Below are 15,723 nucleotides of genomic sequence, written 5' to 3'. Positions count from 1 at the left end.
TAAAAGAAACAAACTTAAATAGTGAGATTTTTCCATCTATGAAGATTTTGAAAAAATTCTTTATAAGTGAAATCAGAGTTGGTTAGGGCAACTGCTAGTGGTTGTAAGGAATTTAGAAAACAATCTTTTAGTAAAACAGCCTTAAAAATACTTATATGTTCTCACAGTAAAACCACTTTAAGTAATTTATCATAAAGAAATATTAAGATGTTCATCATAGTTATTTATAACAGCAAAAAACTGGAAATCATCTAAATGTCTAATGTATAGGGTAAACAAAGTACACTGTCCAAATGTGTAAGATGTAGTCATTTTAAAAATCATGTTTTCAAAGAATACTGACCTGATGTGGGAAAATATTCACCGTGAATTAAAAAGGATTAAACCATGAATAATATGATCAAAATTATGTGTAAATTATTTATACACATTTGTTATACAAATGTGCATAAAAAGACTGGAAAGAAATATATCAATATTTTAATAGTGGTTATCTTAGGTGGTAACATTATTAAGTAATTTAATTTCTCTTTTATACTTGTGCCAAGTACCAAGCGAGGGCCTATGGAGAGTTGATTGAAATACAATACCTGCCTCAAAGTGCTCACAGTAGGAAGTAGTGTAGCAAGGTACAGGTTTTGAAACTAGATTTTTATTTGAGGTCCATGTCTTTTAAATTAGCTATTTAATACTACAAGAGTTTCATGGGGATTTTACACACTTATTATCACTTCAGTAAATTCAATTTCAACAGATATTGGCCAATGTTCTCTGCTGGATCCTTGGGATATAGCAGACTTCAGGAACCTCATACTTTAATGAGGAAGGCAGGCACTCAATAAGTAATTGTAAGTACAAAAGACATTAAAAAATGATAAATTGTGGGTGCTATAAAATATACAAAAAGGGGGATTAAATCTAGTCTAGGAGGTTAGGAAAGCCTCTTTGAAGAAGTCATGTTGAATCTGAAATACAAAAAAGCAGAAGTAAACTAAACAAAATGCCATAGGCATTCCTTTGTAAGGAAAGAACACATTTCAAACCATGGAGTTTGGCAGTAAAAGAAGTCCTGTGTGACTGCAGTGTGTATGTGTGTCAGGGGGGAAGAGTGACAAAAGGTGAGAACTAGAGTGATTGCTAAGGATCAGGTAGGGGAGAACTTTGTAAAACATATAAAAAGCCAGAATTTTCTAAGGGTAACGGAGGTCACTGAACAGTTAACTGACTTATAGAAAATAACATAATTAATAAATGATAAAACTGAAATTTGAACTCCAGAATTTGACTCCAAAACTCATACCAATCACGGAATATATATTAAAAAGTGCCTACAACAGACTTTGTCACCAAAATTAGCTGATTAAATAAAAGCTGATATTATACACTTTAATGGGCACAGACAAAGAGAAGCAAAGTAGTGATGGAAGTACAGGTGAAGAAGAGGACATAAATGAGAGGTATTAAGAAGAACTAATATGATTTTGTGAATTGATTTGATGTGGGGGTGCTAAGGGAGATGAAGAGGGCTAAAATTACTCCACATGGTTGAAATTTTCATATTTGCCTCTCAGACTGAAAGAAAAACAGAGCATCCATATTCCAATACATACACAGCTCAGGAATACAGAATTTGAATTTTTTTTCACAGCTTATCTTACTTTGGTTCTGTATTTCTGAGTTCTCAGGGTAGAGTGTATATATCCAGTTAAATACAGAACTTAAAAATTCTGAATTTAAAAGTAATGCAATGAATATCAGTTGCTAGCATTATAAATGTGCATTTATACAGATAATAATAAATACACATTTAGACAGAGTGAGTGCTACCTTTAAACTTTTGCATGACTTTTCATTTTTTTTAGATAAGATTTTAGATGCAAAAATGAAATGAGATAAACGATGGTAAATTAGACTTTTTTTCTTACAAAACAAACATTTTGTTTAAAGTTTGTTTCTGGTAAGCATGTAAACATGGAACATAAAATTCTTAAGTTCTTATGCTCAATGATGATAACTAGAAAGCAAAAATTTCAAGTAAAAGAATATGTAAATAAAAGCCTTTGAAAACTAGTAAAATTAATCCTTACATGTGTGTTCCAATTTCCTTTACTTCATGGTGTATGACATCATCAATACAACAATCAGGTTTGAGTTCAGCCACTGTCGTGTTGGAGGCTGAGAGATTTAAACGCTGAGAACTTGTCTGGAGATCAGCCTTAGAAGAAAGAGGTGAAAAAAAAAAATCCAAATGAGATTGGTTACCTACAGGGTGTGGATGGGTATGGGTGGAAAAAATAGGGAAATAAGAATAAGGAAGTAGGAATGAAGGGGGAGCAATATCTCTGTGTAAACCTTTCTGTATAGCTCTGATGCTTAGAACTAAGGCAATGGTACACAACACACACATACAACACACACACACACACACACCCACACCCACACACACCCACACACACCCACACACACACCCCTAAAATAAATAAGATCAACCAGAAAGTAGAGAGAATCCAAAGTAGAATACAATAGAATACAAACAGTAATAAATAATACTAACTGTATCACAAATGAAGAATACAGCCATACTACGTGGGAAGGAAGGGAAAAAAAGAACTAACCTAAGTAAGTTTGGAGAACCTAAGTAAGCCTTGACTGTAGTCTAAGGCTAAAGACAAAAATAGTACACAAATGTTGTACTATAGTACATTTGATTTTTCCCAGAGGAATGAGGTAGCAATTCTGAAACTATGTATTTTATGTGTATACTAGGACTAAACAAAATACTGTATCATGTATAATAAAAGACAGATTTCTTACCTTTAGAGAAAAAAGGTATAAATAAGGAAAGGGGGATGGCTACAATGAAGCCTTTGGTGCTGGACTGGAATTTGAGACATCAGGATGAACATATGGTTTTTAAATATATATTTACAGATGGACTTTACCAAAACAAATATAGATAGATCTGTTAGTATATGCAAGTGTTAGTATTTAACATTAAAAGATAAATAATCATTTAAAACAATAATATTAGATATCAGAGAAGAATTAATTTACAGGAGAACTAGAGAACGACACTAAAGTCAACTAAGAAAGTACTACCTTCTCTAAAGTAGCACTTTCCCCCATCTAGTTACTCTGTTATATTCTTTTTATTTCCTTTTGAAAATTTATCACTCTAATTTGTCTTAAATAGCACCCTCTCTTAATCTCAGTTGCTTTCTATCATATTCAACTTTTACTGCCTTTGTAAAATTTATCATAATCTATAATTACCTTATTTATGATTTTGTTTACCTGTTTCTTTCTTTCTCCCCTACCAGAAATGTCTATGGAGGCAGGAATCTCTTGTCTTCTCTTGCTCACCACTATAGCATGGTGCCTGGCACATAGTAAACAATAAATATTTGTTGAAAACCGAATGAATGAATGAAGTCATGATAAAACTTCAAGGCAAATGTCAAGAGAAATTCAGAGAAAGCAAAGATCATATTAGGTCATGGGAATTAGTGAAAGTTTTTACAGAAGAGCTAGGATCCTTTTAAGTTTTTGTTTCTTTAAAAAAACCAGTTTTGCAGATTTTAATGTAACAGTCTTAATACTAGTCACTTTGAAGTGGGATATTTATTGGTGATGTCTCTTTTGTTATTATATTCTTTTATAAAATAATAGTAGCTCACATACGTTGGGCACCTACTATGTACAAATCCCTGTTCTAAGCACATTACTCATTGAATCTCTATAATCTTAAAGCAGGTAGTAATATTATCCTTGTTTTACAGACAATAAAACCAAGGCATAGAAAAGTAAGTAACAATTTCCTCAAGGTTATACTACTACTAAGTAATAGAGCTGAGATTCAAAATTTTTTAAACATTTCTGAAATCAGAGAAATGGGAAAAAAAAGAAGAAAAGGAAATACTCAAACCCATTGGCTTTCTATCCAGTATGTTTTCCTATGTGCTATTTTTGTAAACATCAATTATTACTACAGAATATATTAAATATAACTCAACACTTTTGTCTTTCTCCTTTTTTACTATTATAAATGCTTCACTGAACATTTACTTTCTAATTACCTACTACATGCCAGGGCCTGTTCTAGGAGCTGGAAATACATCAGTGAAGTGAACAAAACAGACCAAAATCCCTGTCCCTGTGGAGTTTATACTCTCTGGAGAGGAAGTAGGGAAGGCAACTAACAATAAATAAATACATTATTATAGTATGTTAGAAGCTAGTAAATGTTGGGGGCGAAAATAGCAGAGTAAAGGGGTAATGGAGGACTGGCTTAGGACAGGATAATCCAATTTAAATTGAGGGTAGGCTTCATGTGGCAAATTGGTTTTTGGATGAGTAGGATTTGAATAGGCAGAGAGGAAAGGAGGAGGAGGAATCATTCTAAGTAGGTTGAACACAACTAGCAAAACACCTCAAGTGTGAAAGCTCCAGATGTCTTCAGAGACCATCAAGAGTTTGGTATAGTTAAGGGATTCATTTTCAGGCATAGAGAAAAATACAGTCATCCCTTGGTATCTGTGGGGGATTGGTTCCAGGACCCCCCAACCATGGATACCAAAAATGCACAGATACTCAAGTCCTTCATATACAATGGCATAGTATTTGCATATAACCTATGCACATCCTTCCATATACTTTAAATCATCTCTAGATTATTTATAATAACCTAATACAATATAAATACTAGGTAAATAGTTAAGCTGGATTTTTAATTTGTATTTTTATTTTTGTATTATTATTTTGTATTTTTTCCCCCCGAATATTTTTGATCCTTAGCTGGTTGAATCCACAGATATGGAACCCATGGATATGGAGGGCCAACTAGACTTGAAAACATTTAGAGCTGGCTGGTTAGCTCAGTTGGTTAGAGCACAGCCTTGTAACACCAAGATCACGGGTTTGGATCCCAGTACCAGCCAGCTGAAAAAACAAACAAACAAACAAAAAACACAGTAAAATTTAGTATAAACTTCAGGTCTCCTGCTATAACCACAGTATTCAGAATCATGCCTGGCATATGTATTTGTTGAATGAATGACTGAATGACTAGCATAGGTCAGTGGTTCTCAAAGTAGGGTTCCCAGATCACCAGAATCAGTATTACTTGGGAACACATTAGAAATGTAAATTCTCGTGCACCATTCTACATCAAATGAATCACAAATTCTGGGGATGGGATCCAGAAATTTAACAAGCCCTTCAGATGATTTTGATGCCTTCTAAAGTTGGAGTACCACAGGTAAAGACCATAAGAGTTATTTACTATTTTTTATTTATAGCAACTAATTATGCAGTTTTTGTTTGTAGAATAATTTTGTTTGGTAGTATGCATAGGTTTTCAGACTTACTGCTGAGACATTTTTAAATTAAAAAAAGGCAAACTAGTGTTCTCTAGTTAAACATGGAAAATTATACAAGCATTTTTAGTCTCAAAAACAACACTGTGATTACAGTAAAGCAATAAAAAAAAAAAAAACTCTACAAGTCCATAATATTTTTTCCACAATTCCAAAATTTAAAGAGCTATAAAAGAGCTATAAAAAAATTAAAGTTTTGAGGGCAGAATTCTGGGAAGCTTTAGTACAATTGTGAATCTCCCAAGATATCCTCAGGGAAAAAAAAAAAAAAAAGAACAAATAAGACTGTATAAAATCTGGTATTAATTTAACTAGAAGGCAGCAAATGTCCAAACTTCGATTATGGGTAAGTAAACAAATACCAAATTCTCATTCTCTTGACATATGGCTTTACAAAGAACAAGAGAAGTTCAAGAAAAATTGAGCTGAAATGAGAAGAGGAAAGTAGTGCCAGACCTAAGAATAATCTAAACCACTGCCAGAAAGACAAAGCCCATCATAAGTGTGAAAACACTGAGAAAGTGTATTACTGAAAGAAGAGAACACAGTCAATAGGGAAGGGACTTAGTATGCTTGATTGTGAGGAGGAAATTTGGAAAGATAATGCATCAGGGGAAGAAAAGTTTAAAAGGAGAGGTCAGTTTTGGAAGTTTTACAGTGAGGAGAAAAAGAAATAACAGGGAAAAAGTTTAAGTGTGGCAATTCATTAGAAAAGAGAAAAATCAGGATCATTTTTTCTCTACCACTCTCCCCAAAAGTCACCCAGTAAAGAAAATACTTTGCTCACACTGCCATAAGAGGGTATTCTTGAGTTAGGAATATTGAAGCACTCCAAATTGCATTTGACAGAATGCAAAGTCATTGACAGTCTTCATTTATACAAAATTACATAAAAGAAAATAGATAATAAGAATTTACATAGTTTACTACTGAAAACTGCTACCCCAAACCAATGGTAAAACAGAAAAAAGGTAACACAATACTCAAACTGAATTACATACCCTCAAAAAAACAAATGGAGATATGAAAAAACACCTTGAATCAGAAATCCAAAAACTAAGGCAAAAATTTTTAAAAAGTAAAGAAATTAAATGATAGTTGATTGGACTCAGAAAATAAGTAGAAGAAAAAGATAAAAATCTTATCAGAAATAAAGAATAAATTACAAGGCTCCCAAGGAAAAACAGATTAGAATCAAAATTTACTAAGGGGCACTAAAGAAAAGCAGGCAAAGAAGATACAATTTACATGTAACTGGAGTTTATAAAATGATAAACAAAATAATGGAATAGAACTAATATTAAAAATAGAATGCGTAAAAATCTTTTGGAGATAAAAAATCTGAATCTTCATATTGAAAGAGTCTACTTGGTATCAAGGAAATCACACCTAAAGACCAATTCTGAAACATATAGAAAAAACCCCCCAGGGCCTCCAGGAAAAGTTATCAAATAACTTACCAGGAAGAGGATTAGACTGACATCAATCTCTCAGTAACAACATGCATAGCTAGGCAACAAAGGAGCAGCGTTTTTAAAAAACATAAAGAAAGAAAATCTAGCCAAACTGCCTTTGAAGTACAGAAAAACATTTTTGAACAAGGGCTCAGAGAATATCGTAACCAAAAGCCCTTCCTGAGCAATCTACTTGAGAAATCTATTCGACCAAATCAAGATGCAAATTAAAAATGGGAAAATATTGGAAAGGGAAAGAGGAAAATACTATAAACAACAAGTAAGAGTTAAAAGATATTATTAAAAACTAAAAACCCTAAAGTAAGAGGCCAAGTAAGAAAACAGGGAACCAGGGAAGTGAGCATTGGGCATTATAAAAGGTATAAATACAAAAATGCACTGAAAAGCTGTTCACAGAGCAGGGTTGAAGATGAATACCAGACGACTTGGATGTAAGCTGAAGGACAGTATTCCAGTTACTGAACTTTCAGCAAGTGGACCTTTTGAAAGTCATCATCTTCTTCGGAAAGGTTTTTCTCATGTGAAAAATGAACTTTTTGCCCAGTCATCCTCTTGAATTATCAGAAAAAAATTTCCAGCTCAACAAAGATAAAATGAGTTTTTCCGCACTGAAAAACATCCAGGGTCTGTTTGCTCCACTAAAACTACAAACGGAATTCAAGGCAGTACAGCAAGTTCAGCGTCTTCCGTTTCTTTCAAGCTCAAACCTTTCACTGGATATTTTGAGGGGTAATGATGAGACTATTGGATTTGAAGATATTCTTAACGATCCATCACAAAGTGAACTAATGGGAGAAGCACACTTGATGGTGGGATATAAACTTGGTTTACTGTAATACAGTGTGCTGTTCATGAATATAGAGGGACAGCATCATGTTTATAGTGTCTTTTTACTATAATTTGATGTACACAACACATAAAAAAAAGGTATAAATACAAAATGTAGAACAAAAATACAAACCTTCCTAAATACTGAAAGACAGTCAAAAAAGAAACAATGAAAACATTGAGATTAAAAAACCCAGCAAATATGATACGCTTAATATTTATAATATAAAATAAAGTGACAAGTGAAACCAATACATGTGAATGGGATTAACTCATATATTAAAAAAATTCAATTTGACTCCCAAAGCAAAACCCAACTATATGTTGTATACAAGAGATGTCAATAAAAACAAAATGATTCAGAAAGGCTAAAAATAAAGAGATGGGCAAAAGGCATACCAAGCAGATGGAAACAGTAAAAAAGCAAGGGGAGTGACACTGACCTGTATCATGCTTCCTGACCTATATCTTCCTAAGTGATTCTGATGTTGAAAATGGCTTATATGTATATCATGAGTCTGAATGTCTAGCCTAATGCCCTGGTGGGCATTTATCACAAGTAAGATTCAAGCCAAAAAGAAGAGGATATTTTTATGTTAAAAGCCACAATTCACAATTAAGAACAACAATTATAAATACGCACAAACACACAGCTTTCATAAAGCAACAAATATAAGATACAAGGATATACTTGTATAAATAGAAACACACTAATGAGATGAATATGACAATCTTAGTACAAGACAGATCAGGTTGACAAAAAAATAAGTAAAGATACAGAAGACCTACACAACACAATCAATAAGGCAGTTCTTATGGATATATAGATCCAGCTTTACAACCAATAATAAAGACTATACCTTCTTCTCAAGTACACATAGACAATTTATAAAAAAAATCAATATTACATTACAAAGAAAAACATCAGTAAGTTCCATAAATAGAAATATTACAAGAACAATACTGTGTGATTACAATGCAATAAAACTAGAAATTATGAACAAGAATTAAAATAGAAAAAAATAGGCCATTCTCCATGAAAAACCTTCCATTAAAAAAACTCTTGGGTAAGGGCCACCCCGTGGCTCACTGGCAGAGTGTGGTACTGATAGCATCAAGGCCACAGGGTTGGATCCCTATATAGGGATGGCCGGTTAGCCCACTTGGGAGAGCATGGTGCTGACAACACCAAGTCAAGGGTTAAGATCCTCTTACTGGTCATCTTTTAAAAAAAAACCTGTTGGGTAGATGGTGAAATACAAATTAAATTATAGAATTCTTTAAAAAGTAATCATAATGAAAATGCTGTGTATCAAAATCTGTGGGAAATATCTAAAACAGTGAATCAGGAGAATTCACTTTTATTAACAGAAATAAAAATAATAAAAATAAATGAATTAAATCCTCAGCTAAAAAAGGTAGAAAAAGAAAAGTACATAAATAAGCACAAGAAAGGAAATAAAGTTAAAAGCAAAATTAATGAACTAGAGAATAAAAAAATTACATAAAGTAATTATTAAAAGTCTTATTCTTTCTCAGTTAAAATACACAAACCAAGACTTAAGGAAAAAAGGAAGCGAAAAGATGAAAAAAGAAGAAATGACTAGGGGGTGAAAAACATTGAAACAGAAGAAATTTTTAAGACAATATTTTTCAGACCTCTATGGAAATAAATTTGAAAATCTATATGAAATGGATCATTTCCTAGAAAAAAAACCAGTTTAACAAAATTGACACCATTAGAGATACAAAGCTTAAAAAGACTAGGAAAAAAAGAGAAAAGGTTATCAGGGAACTCTCCCACAAAAGAGCACCAGCTCACATGATTTAACAGGGGAATTCGACAAACACTTTTATGAGCAGGCGGTCTAAATAAACTACATATTATTCCAAAGCACTGAAAATGAAGAAAACATTCCTAAATCTTTTACTAAGCAATCATAATACTGACATCTAAAACATGATAAAAAAAAGACAACATAAAAAAGAAAAATACAAACAAAATATCATGCTGTGCTTCCTGACCTATATCATCCCAAGTGATTCTGACGATGAAAATGGCTTATGTATATATCATAAGCCTGAATGTCTAGATGAGCCTAAGATTACCCCTGGTGGGCACTGCACTGCTCAATAAACACCTGTTGTTATCCCAAATAGCACTGCCTTTATAGAAATTAGAACTGAATAAAGCCAACAGAAATATAAATTCATGTTTTAGAACATGTATGCTATTGTATTATTTGAGCTTTATAATAGTGACAAATTATAATTTGCCTTTCCTGATTAACCTATTTATAAAAATAAATTCAATGTTTACTGACTGCCAACCATATACCAAAAAAAAAAAAAGTAAGCTTTCAAAAATCTGGAAGTCAGATCTTTTCATAATTGAATGCAGAGATCTGCAAACTTTTTCTTTAAAAGGTCATATAACAAATATTTCAGGTTTCATAGGCCATACAAGTCTATGTTGCAACTACATAACCTTGCCATTTTAGCTGGAAATCAGCCACACAAAATACATAAGCAAATGTGCATGGCTGAGTGTCAATAAAACTTTATGGACATTGAAATTTGAATTTCAGGCCGGCCCGTGGCTCACTCGGTAGAGTGCGGTGCTGATAACACCAAGGCCACGAGTTCGGATCTTATACAGGGATGGCCGGTTGGCTCACTGGCTGAGCGTGGTGCTGACAACACCAAGCCAAGGGCTGAGATCCCCTTACCAGTCATCCTTCAAAAAAAAAAAGAAATTTGAATTTCATATAGTTTTCACATGTCACGCAATACTGTTTTGTTTCTTTTCAAATCATTTGAAAATGTAAAAACTATTCTTAGTTTATAAGCCTCAGAAAAATAGGCAATGGACCAAATCTGGATTGCAGGCTGTGGTTTGCTAACTCCTAATCTAATGAAGGCAGAGACCCTATCTATATATGACAAATGTATGTACATGTATGCACAAATGTGCATCTGGTTTCTGGAAGTTGAAATTTGGAATCTATGCTCTCTGAGGTCCTTTTCAATTCTAAAGCTCTATGGTCATCTTCAAATTTATTCTAATTAGCCTCTCCTTTTGGCAACGTTCCAACGACTAAACTCACCATTTGAAGATATCTTTGACAACAACTTCTCCCCCACCTACAGTGAATTCTTTTAAGCCCTTTCTCTTTTCAATAAATTTCATGTTGTTAATTGAGTTAGCATATTCTATCTTGATTTCTAAACTACTTGAAGAGTCTTCTTACTGGTCCATTTTCTACAAATCATCGCCATACAATATGTTCATGTCAATTTTCCTAACACAAAGTGTGAATACCAATGCTCAAAAAGTCTCCACTGACTGCCAACTGTTTTAAAAATAATTTTTAAAAAGCTAAAACCTTAGCCTGGCTTTCAAGAGGCTCCACTGTATGGCTGCTACACATCTCTACCATCTTACCTACTCTCATCAAGTGAATTCTGTTCACCGCTATAAGAACACAGTTATGTAAATAAAATGTTGAACTTTCAGAAGGAAAGAAGAGACCTATAGTTACTAGAGGTGGGAAAGGAGGAGGGGGAGGGAGATAAGATAGTAATTGGGTAAGGCACACAAAAAGTAATTATGATTTGTAATGATGAACATGTTAACAATATTGATTTGATCATCACATAATGTACACAAATACTGATAATCAACTCTGTACCCCATAAATATGTATAAACAAAAAGTTTTTAAGAAAAATCTGAAAAGAAAACCCATTGTGTATCCCTGTCTCTGCCTTTGATTACTATGTCCCTCTTGCCTTTTTCTCTGTATTGTACCATTCTTTCAAGATCCTCCTGCATTCCTTCTCCTCCAAGTAAACCTTCCTGATTGATAACAATCCCCAGTGATCTTTCCTCTTTCAATTCTTATTATGTTAATCACACACTAACAAAAACTTAAACTGTTATTTACCTTTGACTAGTACATTTTCTCACCCAAGCCATCAAACCTGAGGATAAGGAACAATGTTTCTATGCCTATCATAATATTTTATACCTTTAGGTGCTTATTAATGCTTGTTAATGATAATTAAAAATTCCAGTATCAGACATGCATTTTAATAAAGTTTCAAAAACATAACAGAAATATGTTTAAAAAAAATAGAATATATCCCAAACAAGAATGTTACTTACTTTAACCAATGTATCTTTTACAACTTGATTGCTATCATTATGAACACTGATATAACTGGAAAAGGTCTCTCCCAAAAATATGTTCCTGTGAAATAGAATAAATTTTTAGGCAGAAATCCATTCAGGTTTTATAATAAATATTCTGTTTGAATATCACTAAGAACTTCAAATAGAGAAAAATTTACTAAAGGATAGAGATCAGGTGAAATACTACTTCAACATTTCTTTGTTTATACTAGGCTGCTCATTCATTACCTAGTGAAATTCAAATATGGATGTAATCTATAAAACGTGATGTATCTTGGTCCTCGACTACTGCACATCTCCCTAGAAACAACAGTCACTGAAATTAGATCTATGCTAAGAGTCTTAAGATTTGTATTTGGATAGGCTAGAAAAAACAAAGTTTCCATTTTTGAAATAACTTATGCCCTGAATTTAAAAGAGATACAAGTTATGGATTTTGGAGTATTTTTACCATACATTTCATTTTTCTAAGTTATTCTAATAAAAATGACCAGTGGCTTTACTTTATATAGTTTTATTCTTTTTACATGAATATATTTCCAAGTTTCAAGACACTAGTCAATGACTACATTTTGTAAACCTTAAAAAAAAACCTGAAAAATTCATTTTTTTTCCAAATTCTCTCAGTTGCAATCAGGGTGGAAGCTGGGCCTTCTAACTCATTAATAATCTAGAATACAAGAATAGCTAAGAACGAGTGAAGAAATAACAAATTTAGAGTTCCTAAGTCTGATAACATGTTGGGAGAGGGCTATCAGCCTGAATAAGAGACCTGCCTCTGAATAAGACATTTAAATTAGTAAAAATGAAAGGAATACATGACCATTAAAAAATATAATACGATCTAGGGCTGGCCTGTGGCTCACTAGGGAGAGTGCGGTGCTGACAACATCAAGGCCACGGGTTCGGATCCTATATAGGGATGGCCGGTTAGCTCACTGGCTGAGCGTGGCACTAACAACACAAAGCCAAGGGTTAAGATCCCCTTACCAGTCATCTTTAAAAAAAAAAAAAGAAAGAAAAAAAAATATATAAAATAAGATCTAAAGAAGAAAGTTAAAATTATATCATCCCTGGGCCGGCCCTGTGGCACACTCGGGAGAGTGCCGCGCTTGGGAGCGCAGTGGCGCTCCCGCTGCGAGTTCGGATCCTATATAGGGATGGCCGGTGCGCTCACTGGCTGAGCGCAGTGAGGGCAACACCACGCCAAGGGTTGCGATCCCCTTACCGGTCACAAAAAGACAAAAAAAAAAAAAAAAAAAAAAAAAAAAAAAAATATATATATATATATATATATATATATATATCATCCTAGGAACCACTGTTAACATTTTATTTTGGTACATATCTTTTCATTTAAATAAAACCAGAATCACACAGTATAATTTTTACAACTTTTTTACTACTTAAATGTATCAAGAAATTTTCCCATTCCATAATTATTTTTAGAAAACATGATTTGTAATGGTTTTCAGGGATTGCTGCATTTCTTATATGAATATATCATTCTTACCCAAAATTTTGTGGCAAAGTCAACATTTCTCCTAACATTAAAATTTCTGCACCATTTACAGTTGAGGGATCATCTCTCATCAATTGGTTAAAGAGATCTCCTGCAACAAGAGAAAAACATAAAATTCAAACATCTACCTTTTAGATAAGTTTTACTTACATAAAAAACAGCTGGGAGAGATATTTAAAAAAATAATCTTGACAAAAATTATATTTTAAAAAATCTGATTTCTAATCTTTAATACCACAAGGGCATGTCAAAAAAATTCTGATCTCACAGAGAATGAACACTTTAGGAAGAAAAAAATGTAGGTCATTAGATATAACATTTATTATAGAAAGCCCTAATATAACTCTAAATAAAAGGAATGGTAATACATACATTGATGAAACATTTAAAGATAAAGATGCTCTTAACAATGTTATGAATATATGCATCATTACTTAAAATAAAAGTCTCTTATTGCCACAGGATATCAACAGTATCTTGACTTGTAGATTATAAGTAAAACCTATTACTCAGGTGGTCACCACTCACATGGTACAAAAATAAGCAACAAAGAACCCATAAAAGAGTTAGTGCAAAATTGGCAAGCTAGGCTTATTCCAAGGTAATGTAATTCCAATTCCTAAGGTTTTAACTTTTCCCTAGGTGTAAAATAGAGTCAAGCATGTGCCACACATACCAGGTAAGTCTTTTTCTTCACATGTTACTGGAATATTGGTGAATAAAGTAGGCTTAGTCAATCGCATCACTGTGAATTAAGAAAGTAAGCAAAACAACATTAATATTGCTTTGGGCTAATATTCTCAAGTCCAGAGTACGGTATTCATCAATTTTATACTAATACAAAATACAACCTAAATATTTCCTAAACTAAAGACAGTATTAAATACTTCCTAATATTATCACACATCAATGATTTACTACAGACATTAGTATGTAACAAAAAGAATTTTATATATGAGTAAAAAGAACAATTTTGCTTTTATTTACAACCTATAAGTTATAAAAATTAAATGCAGATATAATACATACTCATTATAGAAAAGCTGGAAAACAGAATAATTTTGAATCTGAAGATATATTTGGAGCGCAGGCTTTAAAAAAACAATCCTAGGGCCGGCCCATGGCTCACTCGGGAGAGTGCGGTGCTGATAACACCAAGGCCGCGGGTTCGGATCCTATATAGGGATGGCCGGTTGGCTCACTAGCTGAGCGTGGTGCTGACAACACCAAGCCAAGGGTTGAGATCCCCTTACTGTCATCTTCTTTAAAAAAATAAAAATAAAAAAATAAAAAACAAACAAACAAACAATAAATAAACAATCCTGAGTGACTTCACTATTAACAATGTCAACAAAATATTAACCAATATTAGTCTGGCAGGTAAAGAAGTTTAGATGCATTATTTTTAACATGAAGCAATAATTTTATGCCAAAAGGATCACTGGAAGCTCAGTAAGTATCCCTTTAAGTAATATTAGTTCTATGCAGAAATTATGAACATACCAGTTAATGTATAGGTTTATATAATTCCAACCAAAACTAAGATTTGTTTTTGGAACATGATAAAATGTGTCCAAAGTTTATCTAGAATAACAAATACATGATAAATGAAAATAAGCTAAGAAAATAGGAAAAAATGAGAAAGAACTGGATTTACTATATATTAAAACATATTTAAGTCCATAAAATCAACTAACTGGCTTATTATTAACACAAGCCCACACAAACACATTAGTTATTTAAAAAAAGGATTGGGATGTAGAAAAAAAAAATCAACAAAAAGGAAAAGGAGTATTCATTAAAAGGTGTTAAGACAATTGGTTTGCTATCTGGGAAAGAAAAATTGATTTACAAATTTATTTCAAATATCAAATAAATTGCGTATGTTCAAATAGTTAAGTAGACAAAAAGTAGACCACAGAAAGCCAGAAAAAGTGAACGTGAATATTTGTTAAATCTAGTCTACTGAGTGTATGGCATTCTAATTTATTTTCTTTTTCTTCCCTGTTCCTCCTTCCCTACCCCAACCAGGCTTGTTGCACCCCTCAAGGAAAGAAAGGCCACTGTGAGGCCAATCTGAGGTCCTGAGATCTTCTCTCTCTCCTCATTACCATGGGGGAGCCAAGTGTGACATTCTAATTTTTTAAAAAAATCTTTTTTTTTTTTTTAAAGGCTAGTCAAGTGAAGCAGTGGGTGTGAAGGAACAAAGAAATCTGTGACTGTGATCAATTAGTTGTAAATACCACTGCACTTGGACCCACACTTTTTCAATTATTTCTAAAGACTGTCATCTGACCACATCAAAATAGACAAAAACATAAAATTAAAA

At 32.9% G+C, this 15,723-nt stretch overlaps 1 protein-coding gene, 1 non-coding gene and 1 pseudogene across 5 annotated transcripts in view; 1 reads left to right on the top strand and 2 right to left on the bottom strand.

Annotated features, from left to right (window-relative positions):
• TRAPPC13 (trafficking protein particle complex subunit 13) overlaps positions 1–15,723 on the bottom strand; it is a 36,982-nt gene that overhangs the window by 12,986 nt on the left and 8,273 nt on the right. For all 4 annotated transcript variants that reach the window (XM_063085562.1, XM_063085563.1, XM_063085564.1 and 1 more), the window contains exons 2-5: positions 14,071–14,139; positions 13,386–13,485; positions 11,846–11,930; positions 2,088–2,215 (exon numbers count right to left, since the gene is read on the bottom strand). In XM_063085562.1, the coding sequence (XP_062941632.1) occupies positions 2,088–2,215; positions 11,846–11,930; positions 13,386–13,485; positions 14,071–14,139 (382 nt within the window). The remainder of the gene's footprint in view (positions 1–2,087; positions 2,216–11,845; positions 11,931–13,385; positions 13,486–14,070; positions 14,140–15,723) is intronic.
• LOC134366748 (proteasome maturation protein-like) lies at positions 7,260–7,686 on the top strand (annotated as a pseudogene).
• On the bottom strand, positions 15,426–15,516 carry LOC134371374 (small nucleolar RNA SNORA64/SNORA10 family). The gene has a single exon (XR_010022800.1). It is a non-coding gene; the product is annotated as a small nucleolar RNA SNORA64/SNORA10 family (small nucleolar RNA).

Source organism: Cynocephalus volans, chromosome 2 (assembly GCF_027409185.1).
Source record: "Cynocephalus volans isolate mCynVol1 chromosome 2, mCynVol1.pri, whole genome shotgun sequence".
Taxonomy (NCBI): domain Eukaryota; kingdom Metazoa; phylum Chordata; class Mammalia; order Dermoptera; family Cynocephalidae; genus Cynocephalus; species Cynocephalus volans.
Note: the sequence above shows the minus strand (reverse complement) of the source record. Positions and strands in the feature narration are given on the sequence as shown.